General features: G+C 42.8%; 1 protein-coding gene across 2 annotated transcripts in view; it reads right to left on the reverse strand.

The window, feature by feature from the left end:
- Mettl3 (methyltransferase like 3) overlaps positions 1-12,790 on the reverse strand; it is a 74,624-nt gene extending 61,834 nt beyond the window's left edge. For both annotated transcript variants that reach the window (XR_013897404.1, XM_080272752.1), the window contains exons 1-2: positions 12,545-12,790; positions 3,265-3,475 (exon numbers count right to left, since the gene is read on the reverse strand). Coding sequence is in view for 1 of the 2 variants with exons in the window: in XM_080272752.1 (XP_080128878.1) it covers positions 3,265-3,475; positions 12,545-12,731 (398 nt within the window). In the remaining variant the exon portion in view is untranslated. The remainder of the gene's footprint in view (positions 1-3,264; positions 3,476-12,544) is intronic.
- Positions 12,791-19,157: the final 6,367 nt, after the last annotated feature.

A 19,157-nucleotide genomic window follows, 5' to 3' on the forward strand; every position in this document is an offset into this window, starting at 1 on the left:
CCAAGTTCTTGTTCAGTATATGCAAGTAGTACTGTACTGCATCATCAGCATACAACAAATTTGAGATATTCCATCCATCACCATTCATTACCAATTCCATCCCTCTCTCCATTACCCAAGGCAAAGGGAACGCTGATGCCATATTCTCTGTTCGACAGCTTCAGAAACAATATATATAGTAATCCCCTTAATATCTGGACGCCCACTTTCCGGACACCCCACTTACCGGACATTGTGGGCCTGGACCTTCGGAACCCAAAATGGCCAAAAAAAAGAAAAAATCCCTCCCAAATCCAATTTTTTCCTACCCGTAATTTGAAATTGCTGCGCAGCGCCAAACAGCTGTTTACATCACTGCTCCTTCACCCCTTCCTTCCTCCCCCCTCCCCCATCCCCTGTCAGGGTTGCCATTTGGTGCTTTTCATTACCAAATGTGGGCCAATTTGGTAATGAAAAATTCGTTTGGTAATGAATCAGAATAATGCATTACCAAACGGATTTTTCACATGTATGAGGATACACAGGATGGAGATGGTGGATTGTTTGCTCTCTCTAATTGATCTGCTAGCCTAGATAGCATGAAAATAATCAACATGCTGTTAATTATATGGAAAGTGATTACATGTATTTCCACATGTATATATAATTAGTGAAGAATAAATGCTAGCTTTACGAATTTGGTAATGAAAAGTTAAATTTGGTAATGAAAATTGAGGAGTTTGGTAATGTGGCTGAGTTGTGATCTGGCAACTCTGTTTCCCCCTCACCAACAGTTACTGCCTAATTTTGATCGCGAGTAGGTTATCGCAATGGATGCCACACATGCTCATTTTTTGTGAATAAACAGTGAATAAACTGCAACACCTCGCTACTAGACCACACGGGAATTTACAGTGTTGTGCGGTGTTAAGAAATTAGAATTTTGAGTGCAAAGGATTAACCGTGAAGTGCAAACTGGCGTGGTGCAATTAACAGAATGTGCAATGTTAATTATAACTCACAGTGAAAAGAATTACTGTCAGTGCAGCACAACACTGGATTACTGTACGTGCTTCAAGAGCATTTTCACCACTGCCAAAGCCTTAGAGAAGGCGGCCGCAGACATGCTGTAAGTACCCTGGCTGAGGTACAGTCACTTCTAATTCCTCATTCTTTGGTTCCTTTTCATTTATTTCATGCTTTATGTCCATTATTGGTGTGAAAAGGGTCTTAAATAGGTTTAAATAAGTGCTAGGCATGTCCGGTAGGGAGTTTTTTAGGTGGCTTTCAAAGTTAGGCTGGGGTAGGGTCCTTAAATACAAGTCCAGGAGACTGGGGCCCACTATCCGGACGGGACCACTTTCTGGACATGCCTTTGGCTCTATTATGTCAGACAGTAGATGGACTACTGTAGTTAAGAAAAGGACGCTGTACTTAGTTCTTGTTGACTTGGAGAAGGCGTCTGACAGAGTCCATAGGGAGGCGGTGAAGTGGGCAATAAGAAAGCTTGGGATCAAGGAGTGGCTGGCTAGAGTGGTTATGGCTATGTATGAGGGTGCTCGCACCCAGTGAATGAAGATCTGAGCGATGAGTTTTCCGTGAAAGTTAGCAGGAATGAGGGGGTTAGTCTTGAGTCCCTTGCTGTTTGTCTTGGTGCTTGAAGGTCTCTCTGGGAGATGTTGTATGCTGATGACTTGGTGCTGACTGCAGAGAATGAAAGGGAGGTGGACAAAAGATTTAGGAAATGGAGAGACAGAATGGGGCACAAGAGTCTGAGAGCAAACGTGGATGAAACAAAGGTGAAGGCTGGTGGTGATACTGTCAAAGCTGAAGTGTGTGGCCATCTGCAGTCTGCCACAAGGGTGTAAGAATTAACTCCATCTTGTGCAGTTTGTGATAAGTGGGTACATAAGAGTTGTGGTGGTACTAGAGATAGGATGTGAAGTATGCTGATTTTGTGTGTGCCGTTGTTGGAGAGAGCATGTAGAGACTGTCAGGTATGAAAAGATTGATCACATTGGTATGTCTCATGACTGCATGGAGGAGTTTTGTTACTTAGAAGATATGGTATGTACTGGAGGTGTGGCTAGAGCTACCTGTGTGGCTAGGAGAAAGAGTGGTTGGAGAAAGTTCATGGAGCTGTTGCCTCTTCTACCACAGAGAGGGCTTTCTCTTTATGAAATGGAATCTTTGTATGAAGCATGTGTTTGGAGTGTAATGTTTTATGGTCGTGAGACATGGGCAGTAAAGGAAGAGGATATTAGAAGGCTCAATCATAGAGCAAAGGCAATGATTAGATGGATGTGTAGTGCATCCTCGAATGCACCTGGGAGGCTTGAACTGTGATTGAAGAGTTGAGAGGAAGGATGGGACTGGAATGAATTGGTGTTATGATGAGGAGAAGGTTGAGATGGTTTGGGCATACTGAGAGGATGGAGGAAGACAACTGGACAGGGGGATAGGACTGCAAGAAACATACTGAAAAAGACCTGCGACAAGGTAACAGAATGTGACTTCAGGGATAAGGGTCTGAATAGGGAGGCTCCCAGAGATCAAGTAGCATGGATGGCTATTATTAGGCAACCAAGGCTGATGCATGCATGCATGTTGGAGTCAATACGGATGATACGACAATACAACAAGAGGTATCACAAGCTGGCTGTTGGGGGTGCCGACCATCCACTTGATGCAATACTACCTTCAGGTGACTACACAATGCAGCAGGTCATATAGTTTCCTGTAACCCAAGAAACCACTCACTAAACTGGTTATTATTCATTTACCCATATGGACGACTGATGATCTTGTGGATTATGATGCTGTATTGGATGTGGCCCATAAGGTTTTACATCTGTAAGGTCACTGGAGCTTATTGCTCAGATAATCCCACTCATGGGAAAGGCAAATAGTCACCTTTGTCTTAAATGCATGGACTGAGTATTCTAGCCTCAGGCCCCCGAGCCCTAAAGCTTCCAATGGAGCAAAAAAGAATTGGATGATTATCATCATAACACACTACTGCCTCTCGTTTGTGAAGCCCATGCTGCTGGACAATGAATTAAACAGCAAATACATGATAGGATTCTTCTCTCTCTCAACTCTTCATTAGGGTAAGTTCGAAACAGATTTATTACTGAACTGTATTAAGAATGATGACGACAATGATGGTAATTCAATAACTCAGAATGTTGAAAAACAGTAAAATATGTAAGTGAATGCTTCAACTAACATGGGTACTGGTTTTGGTAACCAACATACAGTACAGGTATATGTATAAATCTTTACCTTATAAGTTCTTTGTAGGCAAACTTCTGAAGAAGATTAACAATATCTTTTGCTTCTAAAGTTCGTCTCAATTTTGTGGAGAGCGTCTGAGTCAGCTGGCTGGATTGGACAGGTGGCACCGCTCCATTCAGACATTCAAGCAAGGCACATTCTACACTGGAGTCCTCACTGCCATTTGCAGTTGGTGGAATGAACAAAGGTTGTCTACTTTCTAGAAGAAATACAACATAAGATACAATATTAGTAACACTTTACTGATGCTGTGCTAGTACATACTAAAAAGGTTTCACTGAATTATTCATATAAAGTTCAAAGACTGGAAATGTTGTAATCAATCACTGGTACTGTACACATATTCCTTAAAATGAACTACCGGCAACTGATCTTCCCATTACTTCAAACAGATATAATATTGTACAATACATACTAGTACCAAATAAGGTATGTATTTCAGTATTAGTGGTAGGTGGTGGCGACCATCATCCACTCACTTGATGTAGTGCTGCCTACTTCTTCCTTAGCCTTTATCAATCTTTTTCTATGCCTGCCCTCCTCTCTTCCTATTTTTCCCATCTTTCCTGTCCCTACTTATTGCTTTTCTTTCGGTTACAGGTGGCTTTACATTGAGTGACAAGCCAAATGGTTTCCTGTAAGCCAAGAAACCATTTACAACGCTGGTTGGTAACCATATAACCAAACCATATGTGCTCCCTACATGTCAAGTGGGTTGGTGGAGGGTTAGTGCCCCTCCCTGTAAAACAAATAACTCAAGAGTCAAATGGCCACCCCGTACAGGATTATGGCATCTGGCAATAGATAGATAGATTTCAGTATTACATACTGATACTACTACACCTGGCCATACTTGTACTAAATATATATATTGCTATTTTGTGACTAGACACCTACAGTAAGATAGCAAGTGGTGTTCTGAAAGGCAAACTTTTGTCAGAGGATTGTCATGATAATATCTCCTGCACCTCAACAGCATACCTCAGATGAAAATATTTCCATCCAGTAACTCTAATGAAACTAAATGATGGCTTGACAGCTGCCTAGCAAGTACCCTATATGAAACCACTAAAATCTGCATCCTTGTGGTTATGTTAGCAGGATCTGCACTCCACAAAGTCTGGTTTGAAACTGTTACCATCACTGGGCTCATTTAATGCACAATGGAAAGTCAGCATGGCCTAAAACTATTTGGCTTGGCAGGGGTTTTTGTTGTCATTGTAACAGGTATAAAAAATACCAGTACTTATTCCCCCCCCCCCCTTTTTTTTTTTTAATTCAGAAGTGCCAGTTTTCTAATGAATTCAGCTTTGGAAAGACCAGTTGTCATGATGGGATTAATACTAATCACACTAATCACTTCAACTTCATAACAATCCTCATACTGTACATAAGCCATGGCAGCTATGTATTTAATTCTTGGTTCTGACAGACTGCTGCTTATTCAGTTAAAAGTGGACTTCTCACAGTCAAAGTGTGAATCTGTGTAAATGTCATCTGCATTTCTGTGCAACAACCATCCAATCACTTGATGCAGTTCTACCTTTGCAGAAAACAATATATTATGTTGACTGGTACTTATATAATCAACAAATGGATGCCCGGTGGTCTTGTGGGTTAAGGTGCTCTGACCACCTATACCTCACAAAGGGCTTCAGTTTACTATAGGGTGACTGATCATTCTTGCCTTAGCGTGGACTGAATAACCTAGACTCAGGCCTCAAAACTGTTAATGGGGCAATAGGTTACAGATGTAATGCCACCATGTATGATAACATGATTATGTGTACATGTATTGTGTATACTTAATTAAAGAATTCTCGGGCTCCATAAACAATTTTCTCACTTCCCTAAACCACCCTGCTCACGTAAGCTATGAAACTATTTCAATAGCCACTGAGTAATAAGGTCACTTTGCTATTGTTCAGTATGATAGTGGATGAGTTATCAACCCAGGACTTTAAATACAGATGGACTGCAATCAGTTCTCTTCAGGTTTGTGGTGAATAGCAGCGGATACTGTACATGTGCCTTAGATATGTTGCTTTTAACTTTCTCCCAGCTAGTGACTAAGACTTGGATGCCCCTGTACTCATCTTACAGATCTAACTATCTATCTATAGCCAGACACCTTAATCCAGTAAAGGGTGACCATAAACAAATCACCTCAACATTGCCCCATCCCCTGCCATTTTGCTGCCATTCCCCAAACTTACACCCCCCTCTCTCATATACCTCTCTCATCCTCCATCTCATCCTTGGTCTCCCCCTCCTTCTCCCTCCCTACAACTCACCCTCATAAACTCTCTTAGTTAGTCCCTCACTTCCAAAGCCTCTCAACATGGCCAAACCACCTCAATGTATTTCTCCTAATGCTTCCTATCATATCCACATCCACCCTCACTTCCCCATTTGTTAGCCTGTCTCTCCAAGGAATTCCACATGCTCCTCTCAAATAATTCATTTTCAGTCCTCTCACACTTGACTTGTGTCCTTCCAACAAACTCTAAGCTTCCCTTCCGTAAGGTTGAGTGGAGGTCACAATATTCTTGTGCAACAAATTTTTTTCTTCCATGCTAACTTCCCTATTTCCTGTCACTGCTTTCCACGACCGAGCAAACTTTGTTCTCTCCTGTACCCTTTCAAGCACTTCATTTTCCACACTTTACTACCGTACCCATGTACAGTACTTAAATGCACTCGCATTTCCCATTTCCTCACTATCTGGCCTCACTGTGCATTAAGTTTGCTCTTCCTTATGCTCAGCTTCAGATTTCATTTCTCACATACTCTCACAATCCAATCGCCAAGCCTTGCATTCCCTTCATCTTCACTAAACGATACAGTATCATTTGCAAACAACAGAACCAGAAGTTTTCAAACACTGCCCTCTCTCATTAGGGTCATTCCAACAACAACTACCCTACTGTGTATCTCTTATAATTAAATCCACATCCAAACTGAGCAACCATGGAGACATGACACATCCATTTCAATCCAATATTGAGATACCGTAGAAAAATTCACTCAATTCATCATGCACAAGCACTGCAGCCAAGGCAGCCTCGTACATACTCTTCATGGAGTTCAACAACTTCAAATTTACTCCGTATATTTTTAATATTTTCCATATTCCTTGTCTATCTACTCTGTCATACACTTTCTCTACATTCATGGAAGCAGCATACAACTTCTTTACCTTCTCTAGAAACCTTTCTACTAAATGCCTTGGGATGAATAATGATCTACACAAGCTATTCCCTTCCTGAAGTCTCCCTGTTCTTCTCCAACTAATTCATTTGCTATTTCCCTAACTCTATCAATAAGTACCCTACCTTATACTTCTATTAAATTAAGAGGACAAATGCCCAATAATTACAATACACTTCATTTCCCCTTTTTCTTTTGTATAAGGGAATAAACATATCTGACTTCCAATCCTCTGGGACTTGACCCTCCTCCCAGGCCAATCTGAACAACTTTCATATCCATTCTACTATTATCTCTCCCTCATGCTTCAGAAATTCACCACACACTCCATCAATTCCTGGGGCTTTCCCCATTTTGACTAATACTTCCACTATTTCCATCCTGCTGATCTCTTCCTTCCTTCTCCCAGCCACTTATACTAGCATTACCTTATATTCTTTCTTTATTAACAATTCCTTGCTCTCTCCATCTGCTTACTTTTTCTCCCTTCTCCACCAGCAATAAGCCATTATCATCTCTCACTCCCCCACTGCCGTACCTCCTTTATCATCCTGTCTTACTCTCTTAACCTTCTTCCACAAAATTTTCATACATTCCTTCCACTTTACATTCTTAGAGATGCCAAGTACAGTACTTGTTTATCGAGCTGCGTTAATAACCATAACCAAAATTTATTACTCCATATTACCTGTTACTCACTTTCTCGGAATGCGTCATGAAAAAATACTGTCAGTTATATGGTACTTCTAATAATATCACACTCACATTCAATGGTCTACCTCTCTATCTCTGTCTATCTACAATAAACTCTCAATTATCCGTCATCACAATCTTCAGCCTAACGCAATATCTGGCACTGCTGGCTCGACTCTATCAAAGCAACATCAGGCACTGAAAAGGGACATAACCAGCAGTTCTATGCAATATCTGGTGTTGATGTGTATCAATCGGCTCGTAATTGGTAGCCAACTGCTGCTATATTACTGTACAGTACTGGCAAACACCGATTTATGATACCTCTAGATGTGATACTCCGGAATAGTGATGGGGGTGGAAATACCACCTTACCCAGCATATCGTACGCCTACCCTTGGCTTTGCGATGGGTTTTGACTTTTTTTTTTTTCCGATTTTGAGGACATTTTAGACTTAAATTTTGTGTTCAGGTTGATTTATATACAGCAAGCTCACCCCTAACACGAGGGTTAGGTTCCAACCGTGGCGCGTTTGGTGAGAAACCGCGTTAAGTTTTAACTACTCCTTATTTTGCTCCCTAGTGTAAGGGCCAAGAAAAACAGCCTAATAATTATTGTAATATTTGTATGTTATCCCTGACTGTTATATTCACCCTAATTTGGTAAGATTCAATGCGTTTCATTTGTAAGTCTTTAAAGTTTCAGTAATTCGTTTTTAGAATCTTTCAATATTATTTAGTCTGTAATTGAAGCTTCATAAACCTTTATTTTAGTCTCATCTCGTTATCTTTTAAGTTCCTGTTCTGTTTCATTTGTTTACTTACTGTTTCATTTGCTTCATAAAGTTAGCTTTGTTATGTATCTCACGAGAATTTTCGAACTGACTGAAGGCTATATAAGGGCATCTGTGACCCATTCAATTCACTCAACCATCAAACAGCAGATCGACGGGACTAAGGTAAATGTTAATCATTCTTCTAGTTGCTTTGGTTCTGTCTTCTATATGAAAATTGATTAAATGTCTGTGAATCTGCTCTAGGGTTTTAAGAACTTTATATATTTTTCCATGTACTGTGTTTATATTATTGATTGGATTTATATCACTGGCATTATTTATTGATTTATTGTTAGACTTAAATATTGAACTTTATGATTTCTTTTTGTACTCAGCTTTTTGCTTGCTGTGTAGGTCCTTGGTTCACTTCCCAGAAGAACCATAATTTATGTACCATACCTTTGTTATTTTGTTATTAACTTGTATCAAATTTAGGGGACTAAGGATCCTACACCTGCCGAGGGCCAGGTCGGTGAGGCATCCATTCTACCCACTATGCGAGAGTTCATCCAGGTCGTCCCTGTGCTGCCATGTAGCAGTGTTGAATGGCAGGCATACCACTTCTCTATTGTTCCCGGAGTTATCTGCTACCATACGCAGTATCCTCACCTCTGCCTAGCTTCAGGGGGAGTTTAATCACTACTTGTTTTTCTTCATAAATTTATTAATGGGACTTGTTAGACCTGGGGGACGTCTCAAGAGGGTTTAAGTATTGATAATGTTGTTTGGTATTTCAGTATCTTTAATTAATTTGTAAATAAATGTATGGTTTTACTTCTGAGTTTCCTTTGGTGTTTCATATGTGAATAATGTGAGATATTCTGTTTTCTACCTTGTGGATTTGGAACCTTTTTACACCTAGACCCCCTAAATTTGATGTTTTGCTGTTATCTGCCATTGGTAATCAATATGGAGCACTTTCAGTGGTTAGAAGGTTTATGTAAAGTTCTATCTATCTATTGCCAGACGCCTCAATCCCGTTTGGGGTGGCCACAAACAAATCGCCTCCAAGTCGCCCTGTCCCCCGCCATTTCACTGCCCTGCTCCCAACTCACACCCCCCTCTCTCATATACCTCTCCACCCCATCCCTCCATCTCATCCTCGGCCTCCCCCTCCCTCTTTCCCCCTCCACCTCACTCATATACACTCTCTTCGTCAGTCTTTCACCCTCCATCCTCTCCACATGGCCAAACCACCTCAGTGTATTCCTCATAACGCTTCCTATCACATCCACATCCACACCACAACGTTCCTTTATATCCTCATTCGTCAGCCTGTCTCTCCACGTGACTCCACAGGCTCCTCTTAAATAACTCATTTCCACTGCTCTCACTCTTGACTTGTGTCCTTCCAACAATGTCCAAGCTTCACTTCCGTACGTTAGAGTTGGTATCACAATACTGTCATGTAGTAACTTTTTCACTTCCATGCTCACTTCCCTGTTTCTTATCACTGCTTTCAAGGAACCAGCAACCTTTCTTCCCTGCTGTACCCTTTCAAGCACTTCACCCTCCAAACTTCCATCCTTACTCATCACACTACCCAAATACTTAAACGTACTCACATTTTCCAATTCCTCACCATCCAACCTCGCTGTACATTCACTAACTTCACCTCTCTCAAAGACCATCACTTTACTCTTCCCTACATTCACCTTTAGGTTCCGTTTCTTACACACTCTCTTAAACTCATCCACCAAGCCTTGCAGCTCCCCTTCGTCTTCACTCAACAACACAGTATCATCTGCAAACAACAGTACAGGGAGTTTCCAAACACTATCCTCTCTCACCAGGGCCACTCCAACATTCACTACCCTACCTTGTACCTCTTTTATTACCCCATCCATGTACAGATTGAACAACCATGGAGACATGACACATCCCTGTTTCAAACCAACTTTCAAAGAGAAAAATTCACTTAGTTCACCATCCACACGCACTGCAGCCTTCGCAGTTATAACTTACAAATACAGTACTGCACAGCAAAACTTCAACACACAAATACATAAACACAAGGCAACATTCCGATGCCGATTGGTTTCGGGACAATTCGTTGTCAAGTCAATTTGCCATCACAACAATAACAAGACAATTCGTCGTCATTGACCTGCTGCATGCTAACTATTTTTAGCCCTATGGGTCACCCCAGTGCCGGCCATTTTTCGACCTTTTTTTTTTGGGGGGGGGGGTGGCTAAAATGATAGATTTTGATGTGGAAACAACAAATTTTGCCATTAAAATGCTCACCGAGGCTCAGAAATCAGTTTTATTGAGTCCTGCATACTCATGTGCAGGTATAACCGCTCTCTCATGCTCGCCACATACGTGAGAGAAAGCCGTTTTCTATGTAATGTATATTCAGGTATTTATGCCGGGAAGGTATAGCAATGTTCAGTACACTTTTCTGATTACTTATTACTTCAGTATCTACCAAAATTTGTGTGTCTTTCTCATTGTGAATGCATTATCTTACACTTACTTGAAAATAGGTACAACCTGACTTCATTACGTACAGTCCTGGCACTTACCAGAAGGTATTTACAACTTGACTTCATTATATAGTCCTTACACTTACAAGAAAATATTTAGAACTTACACTTACATGAAAATATTTACAAAATGCTTTCACTATGTACAGCACTGGGTGAGGCACACGGGCAGAGTGAGGCAGAGCGAATATGAGGGGGGGAGCGAGTGAGTGTATGGCCTTGACAGCCTGGGAGATGGTAGAGGAACAGTTACCTTACATGCCTGCCAATTTTTACCTGCGAATCTTTAAAAATGTGGTCACTGTGATGTTTTTTATGTCAGATTGTTTTAAAATGGCACTGGCACTCGGCGAGTTAATGAAGGCAGCTGTGAGTGATCCATCCATCCATCCATTGCCAGACGCCATGTATCCCAAATGGGGTGGCCAATGGCTTAGCTGTGAGTGATGCTAGAATATAATTCAAAGGCAAAAAAAGTATGTTTATAGAATGACAGGAAATCGTTCAGGGTGCGAACTGTCCTGACAGGGAATCGTCCATGTTTTGATGGGGAATTGTCTGATGGCGAATTGACGATGGAGAATTGTCTCGGAACCCGCCAATCATGGGTAATCATATAAATCAGGTTAACTGGTTACAAGGCTTTACTTAATGCTTTAACTTTATTTAAGTGCTTTAGCTTACATACCAGAACAGTAAATATTTAACTTACAAATACAGTACTGTACTGTGGAAAATCAGTGCAGCAAATCTTTAACAAACAAATTAAAAAGGCAATATTCCGACGCCTATCGGGTAAACTGATTATAAGACTTTATTTCTTGCTTTAACGTTATTTAATAGTACTTTAACTTGTACATAAACTTACCATAACAGTAAAGTAAATATTTAACTTACAAATACAGTACTGTGGAAAAGCAATACAGCAAATCAAATGATCACGTGATCAAAACAAACCGTGCACGCTGTCCTGAGGGTTCGAGGAGTTGGCCTTTCAAAGGCCTCTCTTGCGTAAATTTATAGTTTTCGTAATGGTTCTTTAATCTTTTATACGTATCCCAGCACTAACCGTGTATAACTGCGAGCGCGTCTGGCGAGAACATATTCGGGGCGAGCTTACTGTACCGTTTTTAGACTTAGGTTAGCTAATGCATTTTAGTCATAAGTGGAGCGAACACTATCATTTGAGGTACGGATTCTCACCCATCAGACGAGGTACAAAACAGTGTGGACAATTAGGCGACTCAATAAGGAATATTTCGTGTTTGACCACTAAACATCTAACATATCATGACATACATAATACCGGTAATAATTTTAAATAAATACAGTATTAATAATTATGAAAGCCTTAGAGAGTACCATAAAGTGGGGTGAATTTGGACTTGGGGACGACTTCGGACATTTCAGGAAAAAATGTAAACCAATTAAAACACAGAGAAATAAAAATCTGGTTGAGAAAAAAAAAACGAGTATTATTAGAGAGGAATGTTGTAGCTATCAATCTATCGATTGCCAGATGCCTCAAAACTGTTCGGGGTGGCCACAAACAAATCGCCTAAACGTCACCTTGTACCCCGCCATTTCACTGCCCCGCTCCCAACTCACACACCCCTCTCTCATATACCTCTCCACCCCATCCCCCCATCTCATCCTCGGCCTCCCCCTCTCTCTTCCCCCCTCCAACTCACTCACATACACTCTCTTCGTCAGTCTTTCACCCTCCATCCTCTCCACAACTTGCCTAGCCCCAGGCTCCAAGGCTCATGGGGTGACGTAGGATTGGATGATGAATTCTTAGTATTTTCCACATTCCTCAAAGAAAATATTCCTTGTCTATATAATTATGTTTTTTCGTGGTCCTATGTCATGGAAAATATTTTTTGTGGTCCAATATTGTAGAAAATAGTCTATACTGTACAATTATATTTTCTGTGGCTATATCATGGCTAGTCGTGTCGCAACCCGTAATTCTGCTTCACAGCTACTTTGCTGTGATCCAATAATGTGGCCCCGACCAGTACAACACGCCTGCCTTACCAGTGAGCAGAGGTGGCGGTGAGGTAGTTGTTGGGACTGCAGGAAGGAAGGAGCTGGGGCTACTGCTGCCTCCAGCCACCGAGCTTAAAATCGTTTCTCTCTCTTGTTTACGTTTTTTGATCTTTTCTCTGAATCTCTCCCTCTTACTCTTCACCAACTGAATGTTAGCCCACGTTTCGTCTCCCATAATACAGCTAATGACTGATTTTTTAAAGCAAAATAGGGTCTCCTCTTCCACTCTCTCTGATGTAAACAACTTCAGGGCTCTTACGTCGACGAACGTCTTCCTACACACACACACACACAGTTCGTTTGAATTAAATCAAGAGACAGCAGTACTGCATTTTGTTCTGTAAGAAGTGATTTCCAGAAAGAATATTAATATAACAGCTTAATTGGTTTTTACATGAAATCGAAAAAAATCACGTATTAACAAATTTAGTAGTAATTATCGTGCATCAGTGCGTGTAAAGTGTAAGACATGCTTCTTACCAATCACACTTCATTCTCTGTTTTGATAAAACTCAGTACTAAGGGAGGGGACATTGCTGTGCAATTAATCTCAGACTGAAATGATACCTTGAAAGCATAAAAACGATAACTTCATCATTATCATTGTTATGCTAGGTGTTTTTAGGGCGGCTTCCTGTCCTAGAAACGCGTGGCTTATAGTTGAGCCCTTTTCTAGACCAGGACTAAAACGCAAACATAAGAGGACCAGGGCATAAAAACTCGCAGCAACAACCTACACGTATATTCACAAATTATTAGTTACAGGAACAGGCAAAGAATCGCACAATATTTATGTCACATCAATCCTTGGACTGCTGATCTAGTTGAGCGTATCTCGCAGGATACGGGACAGACACAATAGGTTTTATATCAGTGTGAGTGAGTATGGCAACAGTTCACTGTCTCAATTCTAGTGCCGTATGGCTAGGGGTGGGAGTTCAGGTCTGGATATTCCACCGTACACAGTTTCTCACTTTAGTAGCTCCTGGTTCTGTGGGAGTTCACTGATTCACTGTTTTGCCCTCGTTCTAGGAGTCTTACCGAGTGTGGATATGATTACTGGGGGTGGTGGTTAAAATGCAGTGCAGTACCACAAAGGGCAACCCAACACCCCCAGAAGGTGCCCACGGAGGATCAAATACAGCGCGACTGGACTCCGGGCGACAGGGATGTAAGTCCGCCCGGTCCGCGCGCCCCTATGACCCGGAGCTCGCCCGCCGCCACCATAGCAGGAAAGCGAGACTACCTTCCGGGCGAGCTGACCACCACCAACCATGGGGTGGAGCTATTACCCGTCTCCCGTCTGCGGGCACAGCTGGAAACCACCACGCGAGGACTTTTGATCCGGGCTGGAGGGCGTGGATTTGGAGACGGGAAAGTGCATCGGCATTAGTGTGGAGTTTGCCGGGGCGATAGGAGATCTCCCTCCATCTTATAAGCTGAGCATTGTGAACGTCAGACTGGCAGAGCCATTGGAGCGACTTGTGGTCAGCGATAATTGTGACGTGGGTCCCGGAAAGATAGGCCCGGAAATGCTCCAAGGCTCAGATGATGCCCAGGCACTCCCGCTTGGTGGCAGCATAGTTCCGCTCCTCCTGATTTAGGGTGCGGCTGGCACAGGTGATGATGTGGTCTCGTCCTTCCTGCACTTGTGCGAGGACGGCGCTGATGGCCATCAGGGAAAAATCTGTATATAGTTGGAAGGGTAGGGTGTAGTCGGGGAGGGCGACGATCGGCGCGGTGGTGAGTTTGTGCACTGTTGCATCTTTATCTCTTTTCTATCGCTACTTCAATGGTCACTGCTCCTCTGAACTGTCTGCATGCATTCCTCCACCCCTACGACGGGCACGTAGCACCCGTCTAGCAGCAAACTCTCATCCCTTTTCTGTCCAACTCTCTAATGCAAGAGTTAACCGTTACTCCCAGTTCTTCATTTATGCAACAGGTCAGCTCTGGAACTGTCTCCCTCTGTCTGTATTTCCTATTTCCTATGATCTCCAGTTTTTCAAACGCAGTGTGTCCATGCATCTGGAAATGATCGGATCTTGAATTTGGCTCTCTCTTATATTTTGTTTTTCTCTTGGAAGGAATAGTTTTGCAGGCTCGTTGCCTTTGGTTCCTTCTTCCTCACAAAAAAAAAAAAAAAAACTCCGTGGCCTTCATATCTTCTATACGAGTGATAGTGTTTGAACTGTGGAGGATCAGAATGATCCTCCAGGCGCATCTCCTGTAAACAAATAATGTCTGGCCTGTGTATTGACAGCAAGATTGCTATATTTTGTAACTTGTTCCCAACACCTCTACAATTCCACTGTAATAAGGTGAATGCGGCGGTTTAAGATTTACGAGGGTGGCCAGTATGCTTAGTTTTTTTTATGCCCCCCGCGTCCAGGCGAGTGGCTACCGGGGGACCTTTCCCGGTGCTTGTTCATGGAGACTTCCATATTTTCGTCAATGATAAGGCTCCCAGACTCCACCGAGGAAGAGCTATTCTTTCTCTCCCTCGCTGGACCAGGAGCGGGAAGGACATGAGGACGTGACTGCTTAGTGAGGGTGGTCAAATTAATTTTATCAGACTTGTCAGGCTTCTGTTTTGGCCGCACTGACTGCGAAGGAGCAGCGGCAGCCTGAGAGTATGAAGTAGCAACAGGGATGTCCGTAAGAGAGTTGGAATGTACAGGAGGCTTAGACTGAGAGGTAGGGCGTGGGGCATGAGGAGCGAATGTAAGGTCAGTCTGTGTCTCAACGGTGCACATCACGGGACGGGACACAACCGCCGATGCATAGGAGATATTAGGCTTGGGAGTTGCATGCAACTCCTTCACCTTCTTCCTTGCATCGTAAAAGGAAATGCCCTCAGTTGCCTTCACTGTGCAGACCTCTTTCTCCTCCTTCCACTTGGGACAAACCCTCGAGGAAGTGGAGTGAGCATCCTTGCAGTGAAAGCAGCACTCAGTCTCGGATGTACAGTTGTCAGCAGAGTGACCTACAGCCGCGCATTTGCCACATACCACGTTCGAAGCTCGACAAGTCTTTTTGTGATGTCCGTAAATCTGACATTTTGAGCAACGAAGGGGATTGGGAATGTACGGTCTGACATTAACAATTTCATATCCTACTTTCACATTAGTAGGTAGAGATATTTTCCCAAAAGTCAAGACTACTGTGGCTGTCTTCGTCCTTATGCCTTCCTGGAAACGAGTGATAAATCTGGCATCAATTACATCTTGCTGGGCAAGTTCCTGTATGATCTCTTCCTCACTCATCACCATGAGATCCCTGCAAGTGATAACACCCTTGCAGGAATTCATGGATGTTGGGATCTTAGCCTCGATATCATGACAGTGAAACTTGCGCAGCTTTAGCAAGTCTTTAACCTGAGCAGAATTGAATGTCTTTACTAGGAGGTCACCATTTCCAAGTTTTTTTACTTGTTCCACCTCTCCAGCACAGTGGTCAATCACCTTCTTGACAATGAAGGGATTGAGTCTGGACAGGGGAGTGGAACCTAGAGCATGAAGTAAAACGAAGGAGGCGTTCTGTACATTGATGTCTAGAGGGGTGCGTGTCTGGGGCCGTTCAGTCTGGGAGCAGTCTGTCAGTGGTTCAGTCGGGGGTCGGTCAGGACCGTCTCCTCCCCTGAAGGGGGGGGGGAGGCAGTAGGGGCGTCCTCCATAGTACCACTCCCCCCTAACGGAGGAAGTGTGAAGAAGGTGAGAAGATAAACAAGGGACAAACAACCAGGGGCAAAACATCTAAATCTGAGGTTGTCCTCTCCACAGTGCAGAGACTCAACATTGTGGTCCTCTCAGACCACTACAGGGAGGCCCGACCGTGTCGATTCACGCCCCAGAGCGATCAGTGGGGGGGACCCTCCGTGGGCGAGTAAGCAAAGGTAAACTCAGGAAAAGACACAAACACCTATTGTATCTCTAAACAGGGAAGGGAGGAGAATGAGTACTAACTAGCCTAACTTTAATAAAAACGCCCTAGTGGCGGAAAAAACAAAATCTATGCCGATGAGGCAGTTCTATAGCTAGAGGAGAGCTCAGAAAACACGTCTTTACTCCCCGCAACCATGCATAAAAGTCCTGGACTACGCGAATCTCGCAGTGCATTTTATGCTGTGTATCTGAATATGCGCAGAATCAGTGGGAAATTTAAGTGTCGGTCTGTCTGTCGGTCTGTCTGTCTGTCTGTCTGACATTTCCATATTTTCCAGACTGTCTGATATATTGATTCTCTCACTGTGTTGCATTTCTCTAAGGTTGTGAAAAATAACAATATTCAAAATTTTAATACACAGTTTATAGGTAAGACCGGATCAACCTCACTGGTGGTCATGGGCTAAACTATAATGGGGACCAGCTACCCGGGGTAAACGGGCCGCCATATAAAGATTTTAATGACCATCTTTGGATCTTGTATGATGCCAGCTGCTGTATATTTCATCATTAATCCACTTATTTATAAATAGGGCTCCTGCATGGGTGAGGGCCTAGCTTGCAGTCTAGTCAACTTAGTGGTTAATCCGCCCCAGCTGTGAGGACAGTACTTTGATGCTGAAAACACTCAAATCTTTGTTTACGTCTCTCAGCCGCTTGCCAGCAGTGTGTACGAGTAGGACGACTAGAGGAACACTGGGGCCACTCAAATGCCTTCTGGTGTAACATTTGAGCAAAAACTGAATCATGGACGTGTCCCATTAGGGCACGAACATATCATGGTAAAATTGAGTGACCCTAGAAAAGGCAAGGCCGGTCGTCCTTTCTGAGCTCACCATTGTTGTGAGGGGTTTCCCATTAGCATGAATACACCCCCTTTGGCAGTACTAAGATCAAAATATTAAGGACGTGATGTACTAAAACGATTAATGCACTGCTTTGAACATCATCAGAAGTTTAAGATAAGTTTTACGCAATCGTCTGTCAGTAGCATGAATATATTTAAAATCTAACGATCACAGTTTTGATTTTTTTTTTACAATCTCAGGCCGGTGACGTATTTAGTACTTTATCTTTGGTACCACCAGACGATTTAATTCCTTTTAGATTTTTTTGTTTTCAAACTGGAGGAGTTAGCTGTAGATTTCATTAAGCCCTTCCCTGCTAGGTGCCTATCTTAGTTAGAATTAAGTCGTCTAGAGACAGCATTAGTGAAATAAAACGTATCTCTTTGGATATACAGGAATACCCTCTTCTTTACGAGAAGTCTCCTTTAGGATGTATCAGGCTCATCTGGCTGCGGTGAGATAATAAAATTATATAAAATGACGCGCTGATGATGAATGGGTTAATGTACTGTAAGTGTGTGTGTAATTCACTGAGTCAGTCAGGATCACGTGATGGTCGTGATCGTCAGCTTTTTACCCTCCCGGAAGAGAGCTGAGAGCTCATGTACTCTGATCTAAGGACAAGGCTGTGACCTTCACACACTCACACACCCATCCTCTTGCTCAAGGGGGACAGTAACAACCCGCTCCGTCAGTGAAACTTTTTGCAACCTGAGCAAGGCGTGAACCACAGTCTTACCAGATGGCAGGCGAGAGCGTTACCCCTGAGGCAGAGTGCGGTGTGTGTGTGTGTGTGTGTGTGTGTGTGTAGCAAGAATTACAGAAGGTGTCCCATTGCCTGAATAAAATGATGAGGTGATAACAAGACGAAAGGGTTTAGGTGGAAGGGATGGAAGAAATAAAACTGTTCAGATTTGTGTGACACCTTTATTGTCTTTTTGGCCTCTGACATAACATGGAGGGTCTCGCTAGCAGGTGAACCCGTCAGCTGCATGCCAGACCACGCACACATGTACCCATAATGCACACACCCACACACATACACACATACACTTACTACACACCCACATTCACTCATTTACACATACTGAACTTACCCACCTACCCATGCACTGTTGCCGCACACTCACATACGCATATACATTTACTACACACCCATATGTACAGTTATGGCCAGTAGTTCATATACACTGTCCCGAAACTGTCAAAGCCTAGCGAAGTCTTTGCTACGTTTATCCAGTTAAAAGTGAGTTAGAATTTCTCAAGTTCCGACCCCCCAGTGTAAAAAAATAATTGACCGCAACTACACACACACACACACACACACACACACACACACACACACACACACACACACACACACACGTGATTGAGTCCTGCCAAAGCTCATTTACGCAGGGGGGAAAAAAAAGCATAACATGGCTATCGGAAACCATCATGTACAACTGAATTCACAGGTTAATGGTGGAAGGCTTGAAGTATCAGCCTTTGTAGGGAAGAAGGGAAAGCTTAAGTAACATTATAGTATGATCACTACTTATAATTTTTTTTTGGGGGGGAGGTCATTCAAATGGATAAACAATAACTAACAGAAGCTTATAACTGTTGTCATGGCCTACACAATAAGCCATCCAATGTACCACGGACTTGTGACTTCAGCTGTGCACGTCTTCCACATCCTTGCATGAAAAGATCCTGGGCCCGTATCTCCGTCATCAAAGGAGGCTTCCTGGCACCTCTTCCTTCCCATTTTACCTCTAGATAATGTCACTTTAATGTTGTTCTGTTTGAGGATTGTCAGCTGTGTAG

The sequence above is a fragment of the Coenobita brevimanus genome, chromosome 51, assembly GCF_032717465.1.
Source record: "Coenobita brevimanus isolate Jiangsu-jjx chromosome 51, ASM3271746v2, whole genome shotgun sequence".
Classification (NCBI taxonomy): domain Eukaryota; kingdom Metazoa; phylum Arthropoda; class Malacostraca; order Decapoda; family Coenobitidae; genus Coenobita; species Coenobita brevimanus.